Source organism: Falco peregrinus, chromosome 17, assembly GCF_023634155.1.
Source record: "Falco peregrinus isolate bFalPer1 chromosome 17, bFalPer1.pri, whole genome shotgun sequence".
In the NCBI taxonomy this organism is placed as follows: Eukaryota; Metazoa; Chordata; class Aves; order Falconiformes; family Falconidae; genus Falco; species Falco peregrinus.
In genome coordinates, this window is record NC_073737.1 from 2,424,509 (window position 1) to 2,447,946 (window position 23,438).

A 23,438-nucleotide genomic window follows, 5' to 3' on the forward strand; every position below is an offset into this window, starting at 1 on the left:
GGTGGCCATCTCCGCTCCCAGCTGGCAGAAAGCAGCCCAGGGTGTGACGGTGAAGGGATGCTCCGGCTCTCCCATCCCTTCCCTGAGTGTTCCCCCCAAACGGTGGGGAGCCACCAGCCTGGCACCCAGCGTCGCTGCCCAGCCCTAGGCTCCGGGACCCTTGGCGTGAGCGAGGGGCTGCGCCCGCTGATCCTGGGAGCATCGCTGGGCCCGGCTGCGCGCTCCCGGCTGGCATCGCCGCGCTGAGCAAACAGGAAACACTCGCCCTTTGTTAATCCCGGCCCGAGCTGCGCGTTAAATATTTATCATTGAGCGGAGGAGGCTGGTGCTGGGAGCTGGGCGGGGGGGAGGCAGCGACGGCGCCCGAGGCCGCTCACCCACCGAGGGGACGGTGAGTGGGGTCACTGCCGGGGGGGGACCTGACCCCCCAGGGTGGGCTGCAGCGGTGTGGGGTGGCTGGGGCTCCCAGCCCGCAGGGTTCCTTGCCAGTGGGTGCCATGACCTTCAGAGCTGTCACTGGGGGTGTGGTGGGCTGGAGGGGACTGTCACCCCCTTGGAGGGCAGGGATGGGGTCTGGGCTCCCCTCGCAGGGTTTAACCCTTTCCCTGGGTGCCCGTGGCTGTGCCCCCGTGGCCCTCTTTGCCCTTGTCACCCCGGTGGAACCAGCTCCGGTCCCCAAGTTGCTTCCTCCCTGCGGTATCCCTGGCTTGCACCAGTGACGGGAGGAGTGGCCGCATCCCCACGGCTCTCAGTGATGGGAGCCGCGTCCTCGGGGGCCGTGGCAGCGGGCAGCACCCCTGCCCTTGTCCCCTTTGTCCCCTGGGCACAGCATTCGGGCAGCCAGGGCTTGGTGCCACCGGCCCCTTCAATCCCAGCAGCGGCTTCTGGCAGGGGACTGGGTGGCTCGATGGGGACCAAGGGGTGGCTGGTGGCAAAGTCAGCATCCTCCCACGTGAGCTCCCGTGGGGACAGAGGCCTGAGCTCACGTGGGAGCGTGTGGGACAGAGGAAGGGCCGGGGCTGCCCGGTTCCGGGGCTGTCAGCAGTTTTGGGGAGCAGCAAGTAGGAAGCTGCTGGTGGAGGCTGGAACGCGGGCGCTGCCGGAGGGGATAAGGTGGGCTACGGGCACCCGCAGAGCGGGGCATGGCGCTGTCAGATGGGGGTCCCCAATGCCCAGATCTCTGGGGGTCGGAGGGTCACCCCTGGGAAAGCGGGGTGGCAGCGGGGATGGGGACTCCGCTTTCACCGTGTCCCCCCCGCTGGGACTCGGGGGGGCTGCGGGAGCACAGACCCCTGCTCCTCATCTCCACCGGGTGCTTCCCATCCTCCCCCAAAACCCCCCTCCAAGCCCCCGGCTCCATCCCGGCGGGGGGCTGGCGTGGGGCTCGCCCCATTCCGTAAGCAGGGGCCGGGTGTGCGGGAACGCGTGCGCGGGGCGTGGGATGAGTTCAGCCTCTTGGCTTCCCTCCCTGGATCCCAGCCCTGGAAATGTCACTGGAAACTCTGAATGGGCCGGCCCCGCTCCAGAGCGGGGAGCACTGGGGGGGCGAGCGCACCCCAGGGGGGCTGGGGCACGTGGGGACCCACTGCCGGGTGGGTGGCGGCTGCTGACCCAACTGGGGGATGCTCCTGGGGGGTTCTGGCCACCGGCCGCCCATAATGCGCTGAGCCCCCCCCCCCCCCTTCTCCTTCCCCCGGCAAAGTTTGCGCCGTGCATTTCTCCTCCCTGCTGCTACCACAGCTCCGTCCTGCTCGCCGAGGGGCTCCCCCGCCCCCCCCCCCCCGGCTGGCAGCACCCAGGAGGTAAGAGCTGGCTCGGGGGGCCAGCGAGGAGGGGGTGACCGATGGGGACCTGCTCCCGGGGGGGCAGGCTTTGGGGGACAGTCCGTGGGAGCAGGATGGGGCTGAGCCCTGGGGGGCCGTGGGACGGCGGTGTGCTGGGAATGGAGCGGCTGTGGTTGGGGTGCCCGGGGGGGGGTGGGAAGCCTGCACCCCCCTTTCTGTGCCCTGGGGCAAGCTGTTCCCAGGGCCTCAGTTTCCTCAGGGTGGTGATAACCGTTAATTACAGCCTGGCACTGTCAGGACCAAGGAGCTGAGGGGTCCCCAGCCCCATCTGCCCCATGCATGTGGCACGCAGAGCACCGTGCCGGGCTAGCAGCCCCCCAGCAGCACTGCTGGCCCAATTTGAGGAGGGGTCTGCGCCGTGCTGGGCTCTGGCAGCAAGTCGTGCAAGTCCCGTGGGCAATGCCCGGCGGGGCTGGAGATGCTGGGGGATAAGCACGGACACCGGTGTCCCCCAGAGGTTCCCAGGGCTGCTCATCCCCCACTGATGCAGCCCCCCCATCTCCCCGCAACGGTGTCGGGGGCCGTTACGGGGGTCCCGTGCCCCCCAGCTGCCCCCTGCCCCCAGCTGCAGCCCTGGCATGGGGTGCAGTGGTGAGTCATGGCTCATCACGCTGCCGGCGGGGTGGTGCTGGGCTCGGCCGCACATTCCCTCTTCCCTCCTTCCCTCTCCCTCCCTGTTTGCGCTGCAGGGTGGGGAAATACTTCTGCCTCTTCGTGTTGCTCAGCCCCGGGGAGCTCGGCCCTGGCGGCTCTCCCGGTGTGGCACTGCCCAGCGCTGCCATGTGCCCGGGCAGGAGGGCACCGGCTGCATCCCACCATGCCGGGCCGGGATGCTGGGACGATGGGCAGATGGCTCAGCCATCGCCCTGTCCCACCCAGGGGGGCTGGATCCACCTGGAATGGGGAAAGGGGCCGGGTGGTCCGGATTAGGCCGTGGCGGGAGTTGAGGCTGCGTGGAGAAGCCGTGCCAGGGCTGTTTCTGGCCAGGAACAGCCATATCCCCCCTGCCCCACCAGGATCCTACAGCTGGGGACAGTGCCACGGTGGCTGTCACCCTGCCACAGTGTCCCCTGCGCCTCTAAGTAACAGGGGACAGTCCCTGGCGGTGGGGATGGGGGTGCCCCGGAGCCCCCCAGCTCTCTGGCGAAGCCCGGTGAGATGAAGGTGCATCCCGCAGATGGGGATGGGACCCGCCGTGAGCGCAGCCCCTTTCCCCGCAGGGCACGGGCAGCCCCTGAGCACCGTCCGGGCAACCCACGGCCATGGCGGGCCAGCTCCTGCCCCCCGATGCTGGCCAGGCTCTGGGCACGGAGGACGTGCCCCCCTTCCACCCACCACTGCAGGTGCCCCCACAGCCGACGGCAACACGGGTGAGTGGGGCCAGGGGCTGCTGCCGTGTGCCGGGGGGGTCTGGGGAGCTGCTCCACCTCCATCCCTTGGCCGCCGCCACATCGTCCCCGCGCCAGCCCCCTCCTTGTGCCGCAGGTGCCCGTCATCCGCCACCGCGGCTCCAACACACTGAATTTCGACTTCCACGACCCGGAGACCCGTGGCACGGCCGAGCGTGGGCAGCCAGCCCCCAGGAGCTCAGGTACCTGCCCCGAGCATCCCCTGGGGACATCCCCAGGGGGCATCCCCGGGGGGCATCCCCACGGCGCTGGGCAGAGGGCAAGGGCTCACCCTCACCCGCCTCACCCCCAGTGAGCGACTGGTACCAGACCTGGCCGGCCAAGGAGGCGAAGGCACCCAGCACCTCCGTGCCCACCAGCCCCACGCCCGGCCCTGGAGCTGCCCCTGCCTGTGCCCGGCCACCAGGCTGGTCGGCCACCTGGACCAAGGACAGCAAGCGGCGGGAGAGGCGCTGGGTGAAGTACGACGGCATCGGGCCGGTGGATGAGACAGGGATGCCCATCGCCTCGCGCTCTGTGAGTCAAGGGCACGGGGCTGGGTGTCCCCCCCCTCCCCACCGTGTCACCCCCTCACCACCCCACCGTGTCCCTGCAGAGCGTTGACCGACCCCGCGACTGGTACCGCAGCATGTTCCGGCAGATCCACCGCAAGCTGCCAGGTGAGTCCCGCTGCCACGACACGGCACGGCGTGGCACGGCACCCGCTCACCTCCTCCTCCATCCCCACAGAGCTGGACTGGGACACCCATCGCTGCCCCACAGGTAGGCTCGGTCCCTGCCCCACCAGGGTGCCTCCATCCCTCCCAGAGCTGCGGAGGAAAGGGCCGTCAGCAGTTGAGCCCCCCAGCATGCCCAACGGGGTGGACTGGTGAGTGCAGCACTTCAGTGGTGCCCAGTGGGGTGCCCGTGGGGTGGGGGGCTGCAGGGGGCTGAGCTCCTCCTGCTCCCCACAGGACCAGCTGGGGTGACACCGGTGCCATCGCAGAGCCCGGCAGCATTTTTGACTACGAACCGGGGAAATCCTCAGTGCTGGAGCAGCCGTGGCAGGTAGGCACCCCCAGCAGCCCCGGCGCGGAGGGGGCTGGGGGGCACCGCGGTGTGTGCGCCCCTAACCAGCCCCTTGCCCTTCCCAGCCCCCGGCAGCGGTGCCACCGGCGCGGGCTCAGTCCATCGAGGTAAGCTGCCCGCGGCGGGTGGGGGGCAAGGGGGTGGCAGCGGGGGTCCCTGTGCCCGCGCCGCTGGGATGGGGGGGGTGGGCAGTGCCAGCCTTGCTGCCACAGCCGCGTCCTGCCCGCGCAGGTGCTGCTGGAGCGGGAGCTGGAGCAGCTCAGCGAGGAGCTGGAGAAGGACATGAAGGCCATGGAGACACGCCAGCACCCCCGCCAGGTACCCCGCGTCCCCTGCCCGCCCCTGCCAGCCTGCACCCCTCATGCCTCCCTGGGCTGGGTGACCCTGAAGGGACCTACAGGGCTGACGGTGTGTGCATCCAGCTGTGCACACATCCAGCTGGGCACACATCCAGCTGCAGGCACGGCCTTTGGGCACGGCTTGAACGTGCGCGGGGCAGGACGCATGCAGGGCTGGATGCGTGCACGGCTGGATGTGTGCATTGGTGGCTGGATGCATGCATAGCTGGATGGGTGCACATCTGGATGCACGCAGGGCTGGTTGCAGGCAGGGCTGGATTCATGCACGGCTGGATGTGTGCACGGCTGGCTGGATGCTGCACATCTGGATGCACGCACGGCTGGATGAGTGCACGGCTGGATGCATGCACAGCTGGATGTGTGCATGGCTGGATGTGTGCATGGCTGGCTGGATGCTGCACATCTGGATGTGTGCACGGCTGGCTGGATGCTGCACATCTGGATGCATCCACGGCTGGATATGTGCACGGCTGGCTGGATGCTGCACATCTGGATGCACGCAGGGCTGGATGCAGGCAGGGCTGGATGCATGCATGGCTGGATGTGCACACGGCTGGCTGGATGCTGCACATCTGGATGCACGCAGGGCTGGATGCGTGCCCAGCTGGCCGGTGGCGTGTGGCCGTGGCCGTGGCGTGGCCATGACCGTGACCGTGGCCGTGGGACGCTAGGACCCTGTCTGGCCTCGCCGTCCATCCAGCGGTTATTGGCCTGCACAGCCGGGAGCTGGACTCCCTCGCTTCCCGCCGAGGCTCAGCCTCTTGGATGATTAATTTTTCTCTCCCACCCCCTCCCGCTCCTCTCCGGCAGAGCTCGGCGGCTGCTCCCACCGCTCGCTCCCCTGCTCCGGCCTCCCCGGCGGCTCGGTGAGTAGAGCCGGCTGCTCCCTGCACCCCAGCCCCCCAAATCCCACCGCCCCGGCACCCCACTCGAGGCGAGGGACAGCGGCGAGACGGAGCCCCACGGCAGGGGGATGGTGGGAGGGATCGTCCCTCCAGCGTCCCGGCTCCCATGGCGGGGTGGGGGTCCCCACGCGTCCCCCACGGAGGCCCCCGTGGCACTGCTGGCCCCCTCCACGTCCTGCCACGGGTGGGGGACCCTGGCGCCGGGCTGGCTGCCCAGTGGGTGGGACGGGGACAAACTGGGACTGACCCTTTCCCCCGTCCAGCCCGTGCCGGGACACCGTGTCCCAGGGTTTGGCTCGGTCCCAGGGGAGGTGACGGCACTTGGATTCTCAGCGCTGTGTCCCTATGTCCCCGCTGTCACCGGCACAGGGAGGGGATACCTGTGCCGGCGGGTGACCCCAGGATGGGGTGGGCACCCCAGGACATCCCCACGGCCCCGTGTCCTGCCCCGGCAGCGGGTGGAAACCAAACAAACAAGGGCTCCGCTTCTTGTAGGACCTACCGTAACCCCCCAGGGGTGCACATGGGGGATGGAGGGCTGGCTGCCCCCCTGCCTGCCCCCCTCTCCGGGCTGGGGGGGCGGAATTTGGGCTCTTTAAGTGCCCCCAGGAGCGGAGTTATCCATTAGCCAGGCGGCCCTCCTCGGTGCTCGCCTGCTCCTCGCTTCCTGCTCCGCAGCAGCCGGGACGTGCCGCTGGCAAACTTTGGACCCGTCTTGCCTGGCTGCCTCTGAGACGAGACGCTAGAGAGGCACCGCGGGGGCTCCCCACATCCTGCTCCTGGGGGACCCCCACACCCTGCTCCTGGGGGACCCCGGGGTCCTGCCCCCCAAGGGCAGCGGGGTCGGGAGCATGGAGGGTGCATGGCAGCGGGGCTGGATGTGGGGCTCAGCCCTGCCCTGAGCCACCGTCACCCCGCAGGAGCCCCCTGTCACCCCGCCGGCTGCAGAGCCCCCCCGGCACCCACTGCCTGCCCGCCAGCCCCGGCATGGAGCGGGGTGGCCTGGGGCTGGCCAGTGACCGGAGCCGTGCCGCCCCCGGCAGAGGTGAGCCCCCACACCCGAGCTGTGCCGTGCCATGGGGCACCCCGTGCACCCGCCGGCCAGTGACACCCCCCTCTTTGCAGACACCCTGAGGCCAGGGACCCTCCCCAGCCTGTCCGACATGGGGGACCCCCCCGAAGCTGTCAGGAGGGAGGAGAAGAAGGTGAGGCTGGGACGGTGCCATCCCATATGGGCTGGGGGATGGCCGGGCTGGGGGAGCCCCCCTGTGACCCTCCTCTCCCTCCCCAGATGAAAGCCGCTCGCCTCAAGTTCAACTTCCAGGCTGAGTCACCCAAGTAAGTGGTGGCACTTCTGGGGGTCCCTGCCATGCCACCGGTCCCAGGAGCCCTGGGATGTGGGGTGGCCGTGGCAGCCAGGCTGGGGGGGGGGGGGTCGGTGCCCCCCAGGACCGGTGCGAGCAGTGTCCCTGAGCACCAGTGCTTGCAGGGAGCTGACGCTGCAGAAGGGGGACATCGTGTACATCCATAAGGAGGTGGACAGGAACTGGCTGGAGGGCGAGCACCACGGCCGCGTGGGCATCTTCCCCTCCAACTACGTGGAGGTGAGCCTGAGGGATGGAGAAGGGGCAGCCGGGCTCGGAGAGCCTGGTGCTGACCCTCACCCATATCCCCCCACCAGATCCTGCCCCCCACGGAGGTGCCCAAGCCCATCAAGGCACCCACCATCCAGGTGTTGGAGTACGGCGAGGCCCTGGCGCTCTACAACTTCCGAGGGGAGCTGCCCGTCGAGCTCTCATTCCGCAAGGTAACCACCGTGCCGTGCCATGCCATGCCGTGCCGTGCCGTGCTGTGCCATGCCGTGCCGAGCCGTGCCGTGCCGTGCCATGCCATGCCGTGCCATGCCATGCCGTGCTGTGCTGTGCTGTGCCGTGCCGTGCCGTGCCGTGCCATGCTGTGCCCTGCCATGCCGTGCTGTGCCGTGCCGTGCCGTGCCATGCCATGCAGTGCCGTGCCGTGCCGTGCCGTGCCATGCCGTGCCATGCCATGCCGTGCTGTGCCGTGCCGTGCCGTGCCGTGCCGTGCCATGCCGTGCCATGCCGTGCCGTGCCGTGCCGAGCCGTGCCGTGCCGAGCCGTGCCGTGCTAACACATCCTCTCATCCCATCGGCAGGCCGAGCGGATCTGCCTGGTGCGGCGGGTGGATGAGAACTGGTACGAGGGGCGTATCTCCGGCACCAGCCGTCAGGGCATCTTCCCCGCCACCTACGTGCAGGTGCTGAAGGAGCCACGGGTGAAAGCCACCACCGAGGACTTCCCACCCTCGTCTGCCTCCCCCAGCCCCCGGCCCCCGGCTGGCTCCCCATCCCTGCAGCGCTCGCCCGGTCCCCGGGGCCCCCCACTTTCCACCGGCTCCCCCCGGGCAGCAGAACGGGGTCCCGGTGAGGCTGGTGGGTGCCCGTCCTCACCCCGCTACCTTGGCTTTGCCTTCCCCCCTTCCCCAAAGCTGCCCCGCACCGGCACCCTGAGCCCCTCACCGGCCCCCACCGGTCCCCTGCACCCTGCGGCCACCCATCCCCAGGAGCCCTGGCGCTCAGCCTGGTCCCCCGAGCAGGTGAGTGACCCCCCCCACAGCCCCCAGCCTCAGCACCGTGTCCCAGCACCTCTGGGGATGTGGGTGCTGCCCTATAACGCTGCACCCATCCTCTCCCCCCTGCAGTGCGCAGCCCCGAGGGCACCCACCAGCATCCGCCCTGAGCCCGCCCCGTCCTACAACGGCTCTGAAATCCAGTGGACCCCGTAAGTATGGCCAGGAGCGGCACCGTGGCACGGTGTCCCCACGCGGGACCCGTGGTGACATGGGCTCTGCCCACGCTGTGTCCTGCAGGTACCGGGCGCTCTACCAGTACCGGCCCCAAAACGCTGACGAGCTGGAGCTGCTGGAGGGGGACCGGGTGGATGTCATGCAGCAGTGCGACGATGGCTGGTTCGTAGGTACGTGGCCACCAGGCTGGGGACAAGGATGGGGACAGGTTGCCACCATGGCCCCTCACCACCTCTCCTTGCCTTTATCCCCCCAGGTGTGTCCAGGAGGACGCAAAAATTTGGCACTTTCCCTGGCAATTACGTGGCACCAGTGTGACCCACGGCGCTGAGAAGAGGAGCCCGGAGGGAGGTGTGGGGCGGGGGGCTGCCCCCTGTCCCACCTCGGCCACCCTGCATCCCTGCCGTGTCCCCTCCACGTCCCCCTATGGGGACAAAGTGCCTCCAGCTCCCTCCCGCCCCTATGGGGCTGCCTCTAACAGGGACCAATCCCCCCTGCGTGGGGGTCTCCCCCACCCCAGTGCCTTAACCCGACCCCTCCTCACGGCTGCCCGGTGCCTTGTCACCCACCACGCTGGTGGCCACCCCTCTGCCATGGTCTCCAGGTGGTGCTGGGGGGGTCCTGGCCGGTGCCGTGTCCCGAGATGCTGGTGCAGGACCCACGTTTGCTTCTTGTCCATCATTAAAGTTCAGCTCAGCCCGAGCCAAAGCCCAGCCTGGTAGTGCCGGGGTGGGGGGCAGCTGGTGGGACAGTGCCCATGGGGAGATATGGGGTGGGGGGCACAGGACATGGCGTGGGGCGGCACAGTGGGGCTGGGGTGGCCCTGCTGGTGTTGGGATGCTGCGTGGTGGTGACACTGTGGGGCTGCAGTGCCGTGCAGGGTTACAGCGCTGCGGGGGGCTGCAGGGGTGGGGGGCTGCATGGGGACATGTGGGGCAGCAATGGTGCCGGGGGGCTGCATGGGGACATGTGGGGATTTGCAGTGGTGCATGTGAGGTTGCAAAGGGACACGTGGGGCTGCAAGGGAGCATGTGGGGCTGCAACAGTGCCAATGGGGGGGGGGGGTGCAAAGTGGGGTGTGGGGCTGCAGCGGTGCCTGTGGGGGGCTGCAAGGGGTGCAAGGGGGCATGTGGGGCTGCAGCGGGGCATGTAGGGGTTTGCAGTGCTGCAGGTGAGGTTGTAATGGGACATGTGGGGCCACAGCAGTGCCCATGGGAGGTTGCAAGGGGGCATGCAGGACTGCACAGGGCTACCAGGGCGCATGGGGCCAAAGCTGCACACACAGCAATGCTGTGCAGGGCGTGATGCTGTGCGGGGTGTGATGCTGTGCGGGGTGTGATGCTGTGCGGGGTGTGATGCTGTGCGGGGCAGCGATGCTGTGCGGGGCAGTGATGCTGTGCGGGGTCTGATACTGTGCGGGGCAGTGATGCTGTGCGGGGCAGTGATACTGTGCGGGGCAGTGATGCTGTGCGGGGTCTGATACTGTGCGGGGCAGTGATGCTGTGCGGGGGCAGCGATGCTGTGCGGGGCAGTGATGCTGTGCGGGGCAGTGATGCTGTGCGGGGTGTGATGCTGTGCGGGGTGTGATGCTGTGCGGGGTGTGATGCTGTGCGGGGGCAGCGATGCTGTGCGGGGCAGTGATGCTGTGCGGGGTCTGATACTGTGCGGGGCAGTGATGCTGTGCGGGGCAGTGATGCTGTGCGGGGCAGTGATGCTGTGCGGGGTCTGATACTGTGCGGGGCAGTGATGCTGTGCGGGGCAGCGATGCTGTGCGGGGCAGTGATGCTGTGCGGGGTCTGATACTGTGCGGGGCAGTGATGCTGTGCGGGGCAGTGATACTGTGCGGGGTCTGATACTGTGCGGGGCAGTGATGCTGTGCGGGGCAGTGATACTGTGCGGGGCAGTGATGCTGTGCGGGGCAGTGATACTGTGCGGGGCAGTGATGCTGTGCGGGGTGTGATGCTGTGCGGGGCAGTGATACTGTGCGGGGCAGTGATGCTGTGCGGGGCAGTGATACTGTGCGGGGTGTGATGCTGTGCGGGGTCTGATACTGTGCGGGGCAGCGATGCTGTGCGGGGTGTGATGTCCCGGGGGGGCTACGTGGTGCCGTGGGGCATCCCCCCGGCCCGGCCCCGTTTCCCGGCCCTCCCGCCGCCCCGGGCCGTGCCGTGCCGAGCCTGCCCCGCTCCGTGCGCCCCGTCGGGGCGGCCGTGCCCGCAGACGGCGCTGCGGAGCTGCCGCCCGGCCCGGCCCGGCCCCGTCGGGCTCCGCCGGCCCCTTCCGAGGGGGAGGCGCCGGGGCCGGGGCCACGCTCGGCTCCGCCGCCCCACGGGGCCGCCCGGCTCGGCCGCCCGCCGGTGAGTGCGCCCGGGGGGGGTGCGGGGGGCACGGAGCGGGCCGGGGGGGGGGGCTGACCCGGGATGCCGCCGGTGCGGGGGGGGCATCCCTCGGGGATGCAACCCCGGGGGTCCCGGTGCTGCTCCACCGGGCAGGGGAACGGGAGGGAGCGGGCAGCGTGTCCCGCGAGTGTGTCCCCATGGCCCCCCCATGGCCCCGTGTCCCCTGGCATCGCCTGTCACCCGCCGTCACGCCTCGTGGGGTGCCAGGCGGCACTGCCAGCCGCCACTGCCACAACAGCATCGCTGCGTGCCAGGCGGAGCAGGGACCGAGGTGGGGTGCAGGGAGCGAGGCGGGGGGCAGGGGCTGCAGGAGGGGGAGGGCTGTTGGGGGGGCTCTGGGGGTCGTGTTCAGCCGGCTGTCGGGGTCCTCAGCATGGCAGAGCTCGCTGCCCAGGGATGCTGAGCGGGCTGGTGGTGGGGAGGGGGTTTGGGGTTTGCACCGGGTGTGGTGAAGCCCAGCCCAGGAAATTCTTCCAGGCAGCCTCTCAAGCCCCTCTTTGTGCGCTTGGGATTTTTAAAATGCCTTCCCCGGCGGTTGCGGGCAGGGTGCTGAGCTCCTGCAGCCACCCCGGGGCTGAGCCGGCAGCATCTGGCCCGGCTGCGGCGGGACTGGATGGGGCTGGAGTGGTGCAGAGCAGCTGGGCAGGGGGCAGGGATGCCAGACGTGACATTTAGGGGAGGGGGCTGCCCCTTCCTATAGATCCCATAAAGCCAAGGGCTGCCGCGCTCACCGGGGTGCCACGGGGACCCCGTGCTACCCCGGGGACCCTCAGCATCCTTCACCCGCATGGCTTTGCCGCAGGACAAGGGGCTTGGGGTGGGGGCTCTTGCAGCCGTGCCGCGTGCCCGGACCCCCGCCGCAGTGAGCAGCAGGATCCGTCCCTCGCCAGCCACTGGCTGCCCCCACAGCCGCGGCCTCTCCAAACCCCACTGGCTTGGCCTTGCCACGCCGCGCCGCGGTGCCGGCCTCGCTGCCAGGGCTGAGCCGCTTTCCTGCCTTGCACAAGGCCGGGGGGCAGCGGGGGTGACCTCGTCTGCCCCATCCCGCCGCAGCCGGCACCACCTCATCCCTGGTGGGGGGGCAGCAGGGGAGGAAGCCACCAGCCTTCGCCGGGGGCACCAGGGGCAGCAAGAGGAAGCGGCGGTGGCTGCCAGCACCCTGCGACGGCACGAGGACGCGGGTCCCCTCCCCGGAAGGAAGGCGCTGCCGGTCTCCATCAGTCCCGTGCTGGGGACCCTCGGGGTGCAGGGCTGGGGGCTGGTGGGGTGCAGTGGGGACGGGGGGAGGCCGCCGGTGGGTGGAGGAAGGAGAGGGCTCTCCTCCGCCTCGTCCCCTCGTCCCCCTGAGGTTTGCTGACACCACGGCTGCCTGCCCGCCCAGAGCCACCCGCTGCCATGCCAGTGACGGTGACCTTGGCCGGCCCGGCCCCTTGGGGCTTCCGCATCACCGGGGGAAGAGACTTTGGGAAGCCCATCACCGTCTCCAAGGTAAGAGCCCCCCACACACTTTGGGAAGCCCATCACCCTCTCCAAGGTAAGAGCCCCCCACATGCCCCCTGGCCCCAGGGAGGGCTGTGGGACGCCGGGCGGGCGCCGTAGCCTGCTTCAGGGAGCCGATCCTGTTTACTGTCCTTGAGGGATCCTGCTCCGTGGGAACGGCCCCACGGCAGGCGACAGTGCCTGCGCGGGGGCTCACGCTGCCCCTGGGCTGGGCAGGGCTGGGCCGGGTTTCCGACTGTTGTTACCGTGGCCATGGTCCCCCCCTTGCTGGTGCACGCCCCAACAGAGGGTCTGGCATTGTTTTGGCAGGGCCGTGAGGACCCCGGTGGGTGGGAGCATCCCGTGGGGTGGGATCTGGGGACTGCCATGGAGCTGGCTGCGCCCAACCGTGTGCCGGGACCTTGGCCATGGTGATGCACGAGGGCTGCATGAGGGGATGCTGCGGCGCTTCCCTCCGGTGTGCACGGGGTGGAGGGGTGGCTGGGGAGGGGGCTCACTGCTCCAGTACCTCCCAAATAACACCGGGGCTGTCCCCATGTCCCCTTCTCTGTGGAGGTGACGGAGCACGGGAAGGCGGCTGCGGGTGGCCTCCGGCTGGGGGACATCATCGTCAGCATCAACGGGGAGAGCGCAGCCGAGATGCTCAACGTGGAGGCGCAGAATAAGATCAAGCAGAGCCCTGGGCAGCTCCAGCTGCAGGTGGAGAGGTGGGTGCTGTGACGGCCGGGGGTGGCAGCCCCACTGTCCCCATGCGGGCTGGGGTCCCCAGCCAGGCCTGTGCCGGTTGTTTTTCCCTTCCAGCAACTCTTGGGGTTGTGCCATCCCCCCAGGAGCATGTCTTGGCTCTGTAATTAGAGAGTCAGGCGGTAACGAGGCCAGGCAGCCCTGGCAGCCGTTACCTGGCTGACTGGTCCCAGTTGGGGGCCTGGAGCTGCTGCCTCTTGCCACCTCCCCGGGGGGCTGCAGGGAACGGTCACGCCTGGGTGCACGGGGGCTGCGTGTTCCTGGGGCTGACGCAGGACCCCCAACCTCCCTTGGTTCCCAGGTCCCCGATGCCACCTCCCAGCCACATGAACGGGGACACCTCACCGGAGAGGCTGGCTGCACGCTTTCAGGTGAGCCCCGGGCAGCCCCCGCACACCCTGGACCCCCACCCAGGGCTGGTTTCAGCCGCTGGCATCTCCCTCCCTCCCCAGGATGGGCTGCGGATGCAGGAGGAGAGCCAGGGCACCCCGAGAGCCTCCTACTCCAGCCCAGCATCCCTCAGCCGCCCGCTCAGACGCAGCAGGTAAGGCCGGACCCAGCTGCGTGTGGGGCTGAGGGGGTGGGCAGGGGTCTGGGCATGGCCAGGGACTCTGATGATGGGCTCCATCCTCTCCCTCCAGCTCACAGCCCCTGGAGGAGGAGTTCGCCTGTCCCAGCCTCTGCCAGGTGAGCAGGGAGCTGGGGGGCTGTGTGGGGTCAGGCAGAGATGCTGGGGGGTGCACTGTCACCCTCTGCAACCCAAACCGTCACCTTTGCACCCCCCAGAGTCACCCTTTGCAACCCAAACCGTCACCCTTTGCAGCCCCATTGCCACATCATCACCCAGCCCCACTCTGCCTGGGGGACCGCGTCAGTGCCGGTGCCGCCGGGACCCCCCCGCCGCACTGGCAGGCACCCCTGCACCCCACGGGCACCGGCACACCTGGCCGGGGATGGTTTTGCTCGCTCCTACCCGGCGCCTTTTGGCAACGGCGCCAGCCTGGGGAGGCCAAACCAGTTTGGGGAGGCAAGGCCCTGCGCCCGCGAGCCCGCGGCACTGGGGTGTTGGCAGGGCTGGGACCCACGGCTCGGTGCACCCCCAGCAGCACCCACTGCGCTGAGATGCCCGAGGAGCGGGACCGGGATGCTTGGGAGGTGGGATGTCTCCCCCACCACCCGGAGGGGTCCTGGGATGCCTATGGCCACCCCATCCCTCCCCGCCGCGGTTTTGGGCGGCTGCTGCCCCCCCCCGCAGGGCAGCCGCTGGCTCCGGGGTTGATGTCTCCCTCCTCTCCTCCCTCCCCGCTTTCTTTTTTCTTTTTTCGTGTTTTTCAAGCCCAAATTGGGAAGCGCGGTGGGAGCAAGGCCCTTCCCAGCTGCCTTTGGCCGCGGCCCCGGCCACCCCTTGGCTCCTCCGGCCGCCTGCTCCCTCCTTCCTCCCCAGCCCAATTCTTTGCTTCGGTGCCAGCCCCAGGGGGGGTCCCTCCCTGCCCCAAAGACCTCCGCCGCGGGGCTGGGGCTGTGCGGGATGCCGTGCCCAAAGCCCCCTGCCCCAGGGGGTGGCGGGGGGGTGGGCTGCCCTTGACCGGCGCTTTCCATCCCACCCCAGGCGGGCTGGCGCTGGGTGCCGGCGGGGCCAAGGCCAAGGCCAAGGCGCCTGGCTCCACCCGTGCCTAATTTTAGCTCGTCCCTCGCCTGCTCGTGGCCCCGCAGGACCCCGCTGCTGTACTTGCTCCCTCTCCGCGGGGTCTGGGCAGGGGGGTCCTCGTCCCCGTCCCCGGTTTGCATCTGCGTGGCTGCTGCTCCCGGGAACATCGGCTTCCACTTAGCCGGGTTTCGCCCTTCCTGCCTCGCCAGGGCTGCTAAGCAGGAGCAGATGCTGGAGAGGGGACGGGCGCAGGCGCAGGGTTACTGGGGTGGGGAGCAGTGGGGGTGCTGCCCTGCCCCTCCGCGGGGTCCCGCTGGTCCCAGCTTGGGAGGAGAAGCAGCGGCCCCGTGCCGAGCCGTGGAGCATCCCTGCATCCCTCCTGGGAGCAAGGTGGGGGGCCCACCCCTCTTGAAAAAAGCCCCCACGCCAGGTCCGGGTGTCCCCAGGGTGCCGGGGAGGAGCGGGAGGGTCTGCAGGCACCCTTCCCTTCGAGCCGCCATGCTTGCCCCCCGGCCTTGGGACGTGCTGGGGGGCTGCTGTGGCATCCCCCCACCCAGCCCCAGCCCCCCGCACCCCTCCAGCATCTCTCTCCCCTTGCCAGAAGCGAGGAAGCCTGAGCCACCAGAACAGCCCCCCGGGGTCGGTCCTGCCTGTACCCCCCTGCCCACTCTCACCGGGGCTTGGGGTCCCCCCGACCCCCTGGGAGACATGCAGGGAGCAGCACCGCTCTGGGCCCTCTCCCAGCCCCTGCAACAGGTATGGAGCGGGCTCAGGGCTCGGGGTGGGGGGACACAGAAGCAGGGAAGCCCCCAGCCCCGTGCACCCATCCTGGTGTGGCGGCCCCGCACCCAAGGGTGCACGCTGGGTGCTGTTTTGCCGTGCAAAGGGTTAACCCACCCGCGAGGCGTGGGAGGGCCGGGCAGGCTGGGGCAGCTCCCCAGGGTGGAGAGAGCAGGTGGTGGGGTGCAGCCCCACGAACCCAAGCGTCTGGGGGCTGGGATCCCCCCCCCCCTCCCTTGCATCCCCCCACCCCGGGGTGCTGTCCCCCAGCCTGGGTTCGGAGCCGGCCATGCGGCGCTTGGAGGAGGATTCCGAGGTCTACAAGATGCTGCAGGAGAACCGGGAGCTGCGGGCGGCCCCACGGCAGTCCAGCACCTTCCTCATGCTGCAGGAGGCCCTGGAGGACGAGGGCGGAGGTGAGGGGGGTACTGGGGGACATGGGGGGGGGTCTGGCCAGGGGGGGTGGCGGGATCCTGATGGCCTCGTCTCCCCGCAGCTGGACTTACAGCCCCTTTTCCCAGCCGGCTCTCACCCAGCACCCGCAAGCCCGTGGCCGGTGTCCAGAAGCTGCACGTCTGCGAGAAGTGCGGCAGCACCATCGCGTGAGTGGGGCTGGGGGCTGGGGGGGGCCTGGGCAGGATTGGTCCCTGCCATCACGCCCAGCAGGGAGTAAACGGGCCTGATCCTGGGGGGACACAGGGTGCCCCGCTGATGTCCCCCTCCCTGTGGATCTCAGGGGGGGACACGGGGTGCCCCCCACCCTGTGGATCCTGGATGGGACACAGGGTGCCCCGCTGATGCCCCCCTCCCTGTGGATCTTGAGGGGGACACGGGGTGCCCCGCTGATGCCCCCATCCCTGTGGACCCTGGGGGGGACACGGGGTGCCCCGCTGATGCCCCCCTCCCTGTCTTGCCCAGGACACAGGCAGTGCGGATCCAGGACGGCCGCTACCGGCACCCATCCTGCTACGCCTGTGCCGACTGTGGTCTCAACTTGAAGATGCGGGGTCACTTCTGGGTGGGCGATGAGCTGTACTGCGAGAAGCACGCCCGCCTGCGCTACCAGGGCACTCTGGGGGGGCCCGCCACCCCCCCTGTATCCCCCCACTCCTGAACCCCAGGCACTGGCACATTGCAATGGGGACCTTGCCGCCCGCATCCCCCCCATGTCCCAGGGGGGCAGCATGCACCCCGTCCCCCTCCCCAGAATGCCCCCCCAGCCCCGCTGCTTTGGTAGCGTGGGGGTCTGTGGGAGGGGAGGCGTTGGGCTGGGGCTGTGGGCATCACCAGGCTGTGGATGGATGGGGGGGGGGACACACACACTGCAGCCGCCCACCTTTGCCCTTGCTGTGTCAGTGTGTGTGATGAGCTGGGTTGGTTCTCAGCCTGCGCTGCAGCGGTTGCACATGCCTGGGGACACAGCGGGGACACGGGGGGGGGGTGGGGGGGGGTGGGGTGTGCACAGGGACGCCATCGCACTTAGGTACCGGAGAGGGGGCTGGCACCGCTTTGTACACTGACTGCAAAGAGCTTCTCTGAGATATTAAACCAGATCTCTATATAAATATAATATATATTTGCTCCGCTCCCATGTCTGGTCTGTGCGGGGCTGGGGGAGGGCAGGCAGCCCGTGCCCTCCCTGGGGGCTGGGGGCAAGTGGGCTTCCCCCCCAGCCCCAGGGTGCAGGACCCCCCAGCCCTCCTGCATGCGCCCCTAGCAGCAGTGGGGAGCTGGAAGCAACCCCCCCAGCCCGAGGGGAGGCTCCAGGGCTTGGCAGGGTGCAAAGGGGCTGCAAAAGGTGCAAAAGGGCAGGGTGCAAAGGACCCCACGCGGGGGTCCGGTGCCCTGGTGATGCACAGGGATGGGTGCCAGCTGCTCCCGAGGTTCCCCGTGGGGCTGGAATGTCCCCTCCCTGCTCCGGGTGTCCCTGGGAGGTGTCAGGGATTTATTGCAGGTTGTTGGCCAGGGCCTTTGTCCTGCTGAGGCCCAGGTGGGCTCTTATCACCGCTCCCCACCCTGCGTGCCTGCCTGCACGGAGAAGGGCTTTGCGGTTATCTGGGCTTTGCAGTTATCGGCAACTCCTCGCCGAGTCTGGGGGAGAACCAGCCCCTTCCCACGTCCCCCCGGCAGCAGGGTCTGGCAGCATCCCTGCTCCCCTCGCTGTCCACACTGGGCACGGTGGCATCCCTGCTCTGCTGCCCCATGGGTGCTCGGGGTGCGCCGCAGCCCCCGTGTACCCTGAGCTCTCACCATCCAGGCACCGAATCCCCCGGGAGGGCTCAGCCCCCGGCCCAGGCACCCACCAGGGGGTCCCTCAGCCCCCAGCCCCTATCAGGCAGGGGTCAGGCAGGCCGAGAGCCCCCGGCCTGCAATCCCTCCGCGCTGTCGGCACACGGTGGCTCGACTGAAGCATCCCCAGGGCAGGAGGGATGGAGGTGGTCCAGCCTGGCAGCGTGCCCGCAGGGAAAAAAAAAAAAAAAAAAAAAAAAAAAAAAAAAAAAGAAAAGAATAATAAATGCTTCTCCCTCGAGAATGGGGGGCGGGAGCCACCACCCTGGGCTAACACAGCCCCGGGCTGGGCTTGGGGGCAAAGGTGTTGCCTGGGTAGGGGGCGGCCCCCCCCCCCGCCCCGCCCCGGGGCTGAGCCGCCCCTCGGAGCTGCCCTATAAAGCGGCGGAGGAGCAGCGGGGCTGCTGCCGTCGCCCTGCCCTGCCCCTGGTGCAGCCCTGCCTCCCTCCCCGGGTCAGCCACCCCCCGTTCAGCCCCCCCCGGTGCAGCCCTGCCCGCCCCCGGGGCGTCCTGCCCGGGGATGCTGCGCCGCCGGGGAGTCTTCAGCGTGGAGCCGCTCTGCGGCCGCGGTGAGTCGGTGGTCCCCGGGGCTATGGGGGACCCCCCACCATGTAGCTGGGGGGGGGGGGGGGGTTGTCCCTGGGGTCTGGGCTGGATTTGGGGTCCTCTGGTGCCCCCAGCCTGGGATGCTCGTGCTGGAGGAGATCCTCAGGGATTCCCTGATTTGTGTTGTCTGTGCTGGAGGGGGAGCCCTGGCACCCCCCAGTTTGTGTTGTATGTGCTGGAGGGGGACCCTGGGGGTCCCTGGTACCCCAGTTTGTGGCGTCTGTGCTGGAGGGGGTCCCTGGTACCCCAGTTTGTGGCGTCTGTGCTGGAGGGGGTCCCTGCTACCCCTGTTGGTGGTGTCTGTGCTGGAGGGGGACCCTGCTACCCCTGTTGGTGGTGTCTGTGCTGGAGGGGGACCCTGCTACCCCTGTTGGTGGTGTCTGTGCTGGAGGGGGAGCCCTGGCACCCCCCAATTTGTGTTGTCTGTGCTGGAGGGGGACCCTGGGGGTCCCTGGTACCCCAGTTTGTGTTGTCTGTGCTGGAGGGGGAGCCCTGGCACCCCCCAGTTTGTGTTGTCTGTGCTGGAGGGGGACCCTGCTACCCCTGTTGGTGGTGTCTGTGCTGCAGGGGGGTCCCTGGCACCCCCGAATTCACGCTGTATGTGCTGGAGGGGAGCCCTGGGAGTTCCTGGTATCCTCCACTTCATGCTGTCTGTGCTGGAGGGGGACCCTGGGGGTCCCTGGTGCCCATAGTTTTTGCCCCTCTTGCTGGGAGGGGCCCAGGGTGCTGGCTGTGCTGGGAATTCAAACTAGGTTTTGCCTTCTAGTGTTTGGGCTGGTGGGGCTGAGCCTGCAGCAGGGCTGAGCCCCCTGGGACCCGTGTGCTGTGCGGGGGTCCCAGGAACCCATTCCCCAGTGCTATGTGCCCCCCGCCCAGGCTGTGCTGGGAGCCCCCTCCAGCAGCAAAGCTGGGGGGTGTGGGGGGTGCTGGGGGCCTGAGCTGGAGCTGCAGGCTCAGGGGGGGACTCCCACGGAGGCGGTTTGAGTTCTCACGGTGATGGGGACCCCCCTGCCCTGCCCTTTGTCACCCAGTGGGGCTCTGAGCCTTGGTGAAATCCCGGCAGTGGCGAGGCAAGCGTGGTGGCCCGGGGGCAAGCAGCCCCTCAGCACGGCACGTGGGGCCACCCAGTGCAGCCGGTGGCCGTGGGGCACGTGGGCTCCCGTGGCCATGGGGCGCGTGGGCTGCGGGCTGCGGCAGCCGGCCGTGCTGGGGCGGAGGGGCTGCCCCACGGCATTGCTGGCATTCATGTGGCCGCTGAACGGCTGGATTGTCCGCCAGCTGGCCACGACCTCCTGGTGCTGGCCGCTGTGCCGTGTGGGCACCGGTGTCACCAGCCCACGAGGGATGCGCGGCGAGCGGCTCCAGGATGTGCGGATGCGCAGGGGTAGGAATGTGGGACCACCGGGGACCCTTGGCTGGTGAATCCCACCCCTGAGCGGGCTTTCCCGAAAGCGGTGGGATTCATCCAGCACCTGGTTGCCTGCTGGCACCCAAATAACCCTCTCGCCTTCCCAGTTGGGGCGGGAAGGGAGCCCTTAACCACCGGTCCAGCCAGTATCGCCGATCCCAAATCCTGAAAGGAACCAGTTGGGAACCAGTCCGGTAATGAGGTGCCTCTGGATACGGGGCCCGTCGCCGGCTGGGGTGGCTATAAAAGGGAGCGCTGGGACGCGCGCCCGGCAGTCGGCTCCAGCTTTCGGCGATGTGGGGTGGCTCCCGAGCCGTCTGGAAAAGGAGGTTCAGCTGCTGTGAGTGCATGTGGCAGGGGGGACCCCCAAGTAGGGGCTCGCCGGGGGCGGGTGGGCAGCTCTGCACCCTGAGCTGGGTGTCCTGGAGGTGCCGAAGCTTCGCGCCTTGCTGAGCCCTGGCTGGGAAGCGGGGGCGAGTGGTCTGCACAAGGAGGGCCAAGACCCCCGCCCATGGGCTGCGATCCCACCGGGAGCTGCAGGGTGATGGTGGTCCCATCCTGGTGGTGACGCTCCCCTGGCTGCAGGGATGAGCGTGAGGAGCTGGTGGTCCCATCCTGCAGCCATCCCATGGGGGGGGGAGGACGGGTGACACGCTGCCGTGTCCTGGGTGGGCTGGCACCCAGCCGGAGTGTGGCGAGGGGAGGGCAGCGCTAGTGAGCCCCAGGTTGGGGTGAGGGTCGTTGTTGCTCCCCCTGGGCCACCTGGGAGCGGGGGGGGGGGGGGCTGGGGGCGGGGGGCGTGCTTCTGGGGCGCAGTGACACACGCTGCTGTCCTACGAGCATCCCCTGCTGCGGGGACCCTCCGGAGAGGGGTCCTGGGCAAGGGGCGCTGTAACCCCTCATGGCAGCAGGGAGGGCAGCCTTTTGGGGGGCTGGAGAGGCTGGGAGGGGTGGTGGTCCTGGGCATGCAGGGGTGGTGAGCACCCCGTCCTGCCTTTGCCTGGGGACCCCCACCCGACACCCCCCCCCGGCTCTCCTTTGCCCCACAGATGGTCCCTGGGAGACAGCGGAGAGCTGCGTGGTGCGCACCTCCGCCAGCGTGTACCGCCGGCTGCAGGAGAGCCCCCGGCAGCCCCCGGTGGGGATGAGCGCCTGGGGACCCCCCGTGCCGCCCCCCCAGTCCCCCGGCAGACCCCCGGCGGGCGGGCGTCTCCTGGAGTCGGAGGACTCCGGCGTGGAGATGGCCAGCAATGACCACTCGCCCTCCACTCCCCTGGGCTCTGAGAGCAGCTTCTCCCTTGACGGCTTCCCCCGGGAGAAGACCCCCCTTGGAGAGGAGCGGGGCACCGAGCCCCCCCGCCCCCCCCGCAGCCGCTCGGCCAGCAAGAAGCTGGTGCAGGCGGTGCAGCGCAGCAGGAGGCAGCGGGCACCCGGCCGCTGCCCACGCCAGCTCGGCCGGCGTGGGATGGACCTAGGGATAGAACCGGCGCGGGACCCCCGGGAGCCAGAGAAACCCACCATGGAAGACCCTGAGGGAGCGGTGCGTGGCGGGGAGCGAGCGGCTGGGGGGGGCTCGGTTGGCTGGTAGCCTTCAAACAGCCGTTTGCCCGCAGGCCGTGCCGGGGCAGGGGCTGCGGTACCTGGAGCACGTCTGCCAGATGCTGGAGCGCCTGGCCCGGCTGCAGCAGGACAACCGGCTCCTCCGGCAGCAGGCGACCGATGGCCGGCACGCCTGCCCTGACACCACGGTGAGGGCCGGGAGGATGGGGGGGGGGGGGCGGGATACGGACACGGGGAAGGTGGTGGTGGGGGTCCCAGCTCAAACCGTGCCTCTCCTCACCCACAGCCCACCCAGGAGCTGCCAGGGCGGGATGCGGCTGCGTGGAGGGGTGAGGGGTTCCGGCCGCGCTCCTGCTCGGACAGCCAAGCGCCAGGTGAGTGGGGTGGGAGGTGGGGGGAGGGGGCTGTGCCCAACCAGCCCCCCACACTGCCTTTGTGTCCCCCTCCCCACACAGCACCCGACGCCGGGCTGTGCCGGAGGACGTGGGGGCACTCTGCCAGCTCCCCCAGCCTGCTGGACCCCCCCGAGAGCAGGGCGTGCGCCCCGGCACCTGACAAGGTATGGGCTGGGGGGCGGTGGGGTGAGGTGGGGGGCCACCCACGGACACCCCCCCCCCCTCACCGACTGTCTCCCCAGCAGGACGGCCGCTCGCACTGGGGCCGGGTGAAGGTGCTGCTCACCCGCCTGACCCGCCGCTCGCTGCGGGGCGGTCGATGCAGGTAGGGCTGGCGGGGGAGGGGGGGTCCTGCTCCGGCCGCCCCTGGATGGAGGAGCTGCATCACACCTACTGCATCACACCCCACTGCATGACGTCACGCCCACCCGGGGCCGGTCCCCGGCCCGGCACCCCCCCACTCTTCTTTATTTTTAATTTCCCCCCCCCTCAAATAAAACCTTTTCACTGCCAAAGAGGTGGCTCTGTGCGAGGTGATGTGCCGTTGCACAGTGATGTTGGCCCTCGGGGGGGGGGGGGTGGGTGGGACGGGCTCCAGGGGGATCCTACTGCTTCAGGGAGTGGGGGTGGGGGGTGATAAGGCTTGTCCAGACCCCCCTGCTCCCCACAGAGCTGCCACCGCGGGTGGGTGGGGAGGGGGCACCAGGGATCCCCACCGGAGCTGGGGGATGCTCCCAGTTGCATGGCAGGTGGGGAAGGAGCAGCGGGGTGCTCCTTGGGGTGGGCAGCAGCTGGTGAGGGTGTTGGGGGGGGGGGGGGGGGACGGGACACACACGACACGGAGCTCGGGGGTGGTCTTCCAGCTCTGGTGAGGAGGGGGCCAGGCCGGGGGATGCTGTGCTGTGGTGCTGGTGGAGCCCCTCATCGTGCCGTCGGGTCTGTGCGGCGAAGGCCCGTGTACCGCAGGTGGGGAAGATGCTGGTGAAAGCTGCCAGGTGCCCTCCCACCAGGTACCCCCATTATCCCCTCTGTCCCCCCCCTTTTTCCTGGTCATTTCCTACCGTGACTTGTTGGATTTTTCCCTCCCCAGCCCGGGCCATCCCTGTCAGCATCCTTGGAGCCCGGCTGCGCCACCCTCCTGCATCCCACTGCTCCTTCCCGGGGGACGCGAGTGCTCATCCATAATGCGGGGCTGGAGGGGTGGCAGGGGGTCTCTGGTGGTGACCCCAGGGAAGGATGGAACCTCTCCCCACCACCCCTGGCCACTCACCTGAGCCACCCGGGGCGAGGACCCAGTGACTCGGGTGGATGGCAATGATGGGGATGTGTCCCTCAGACGATGTGGGCATCTGGGCAGCCCCCTCCCCTGCTGCCCTGTACCACCTGTGCCTTTTGCAGGTGCTCTGGCCACACAGTGATTATTTTTTTTGGGGGGGGGGGGGAGGGGGATATTTATGGTCGGACAGGATCCCCCTGGTTCCTGGAAGTCTGGGGGCAGCCAGCGCGGTGCTCCCACACCACATGTGTGGGGACTGCTTTTGGGTGAGCCCCAGTGCTCTCGGTGCAGTTCCCTGCCTTCAGCCCCTTCGGCAACACCAGGAAGATGGTACAGCAGCATCTGGCTGCCCCGCAGCTTCTCCCACCTCTGCCTGGGCTGGCTGGCTGCTGTCCCCTTCACTGGTGGCACCTCAACCGCTTCCT

At 69.3% G+C, this 23,438-nt stretch overlaps 3 protein-coding genes across 5 annotated transcripts; all 3 read left to right on the forward strand.

Moving 5' to 3' along the window:
- The first annotated feature begins 314 nt into the window (after nt 1-314).
- On the forward strand, nt 315-9,110 carry SORBS3 (sorbin and SH3 domain containing 3). Of its 3 annotated transcripts, none has more exons than XM_055820376.1 (19): nt 315-391; nt 3,065-3,214; nt 3,330-3,435; nt 3,546-3,769; nt 3,849-3,912; nt 3,983-4,121; nt 4,207-4,300; nt 4,387-4,428; nt 4,553-4,639; nt 5,491-5,546; nt 6,506-6,630; nt 6,711-6,790; nt 6,877-6,923; nt 7,075-7,189; nt 7,267-7,392; nt 7,758-8,198; nt 8,304-8,383; nt 8,472-8,578; nt 8,665-9,110. In XM_055820376.1, the coding sequence occupies exons 2-19, from the start codon at nt 3,107-3,109 to the stop codon at nt 8,724-8,726; spliced, it is 2,103 nt and encodes a 700-aa protein (XP_055676351.1). In that variant the 5' UTR covers nt 315-391; nt 3,065-3,106; the 3' UTR covers nt 8,727-9,110. The 3 variants fall into 3 exon arrangements, with proteins under 3 accessions (XP_055676351.1, XP_055676350.1, XP_055676352.1); XM_055820375.1 differs by lacking the exon at nt 315-391 and adding an exon at nt 1,015-1,113; XM_055820377.1 differs by lacking the exons at nt 315-391; nt 4,387-4,428 and adding an exon at nt 1,015-1,113.
- A 1,526-nt stretch (nt 9,111-10,636) lies between these two features.
- PDLIM2 (PDZ and LIM domain 2) lies at nt 10,637-17,051 on the forward strand. The gene is made up of 10 exons (XM_055820385.1): nt 10,637-10,765; nt 12,189-12,295; nt 12,863-13,014; nt 13,353-13,422; nt 13,504-13,595; nt 13,693-13,738; nt 15,301-15,455; nt 15,750-15,895; nt 15,976-16,081; nt 16,398-17,051. Exons 2-10 carry the CDS (start codon nt 12,203-12,205, stop codon nt 16,591-16,593), a joined length of 1,056 nt encoding a protein of 351 aa, XP_055676360.1. The 5' UTR covers nt 10,637-10,765; nt 12,189-12,202; the 3' UTR covers nt 16,594-17,051.
- A 1,202-nt stretch (nt 17,052-18,253) lies between these two features.
- On the forward strand, nt 18,254-22,214 carry C17H8orf58 (chromosome 17 C8orf58 homolog). The gene is made up of 6 exons (XM_055820386.1): nt 18,254-18,337; nt 20,832-21,322; nt 21,396-21,530; nt 21,629-21,716; nt 21,798-21,901; nt 21,983-22,214. The coding sequence occupies exons 1-6, from the start codon at nt 18,289-18,291 to the stop codon at nt 22,064-22,066; spliced, it is 951 nt and encodes a 316-aa protein (XP_055676361.1). The 5' UTR covers nt 18,254-18,288; the 3' UTR covers nt 22,067-22,214.
- Nucleotides 22,215-23,438: the final 1,224 nt, after the last annotated feature.

Coding starts and splice junctions, on each gene's coding strand:
- SORBS3 (XM_055820376.1), top strand. CDS start 3,107: ATGGCGGGCCAGCTCCTGCCCCCCGATGCTGGCCAGGCTCTGGGCACG. Junction 6,631..6,710: donor CCGTGCCGCCCCCGGCAGAG/GTGAGCCCCCAC, acceptor CCCTCTTTGCAG/ACACCCTGAGGCCAGGGACC. Junction 7,393..7,757: donor TCGAGCTCTCATTCCGCAAG/GTAACCACCGTG, acceptor TCCCATCGGCAG/GCCGAGCGGATCTGCCTGGT.
- PDLIM2 (XM_055820385.1), top strand. CDS start 12,203: ATGCCAGTGACGGTGACCTTGGCCGGCCCGGCCCCTTGGGGCTTCCGC. Junction 12,296..12,862: donor AGCCCATCACCGTCTCCAAG/GTAAGAGCCCCC, acceptor TTCTCTGTGGAG/GTGACGGAGCACGGGAAGGC. Junction 13,739..15,300: donor CCTGTCCCAGCCTCTGCCAG/GTGAGCAGGGAG, acceptor TCCCCTTGCCAG/AAGCGAGGAAGCCTGAGCCA.
- C17H8orf58 (XM_055820386.1), top strand. CDS start 18,289: ATGCTGCGCCGCCGGGGAGTCTTCAGCGTGGAGCCGCTCTGCGGCCGC. Junction 21,717..21,797: donor CTCGGACAGCCAAGCGCCAG/GTGAGTGGGGTG, acceptor CTCCCCACACAG/CACCCGACGCCGGGCTGTGC. Junction 21,902..21,982: donor GCGCCCCGGCACCTGACAAG/GTATGGGCTGGG, acceptor TCTCCCCAGCAG/GACGGCCGCTCGCACTGGGG.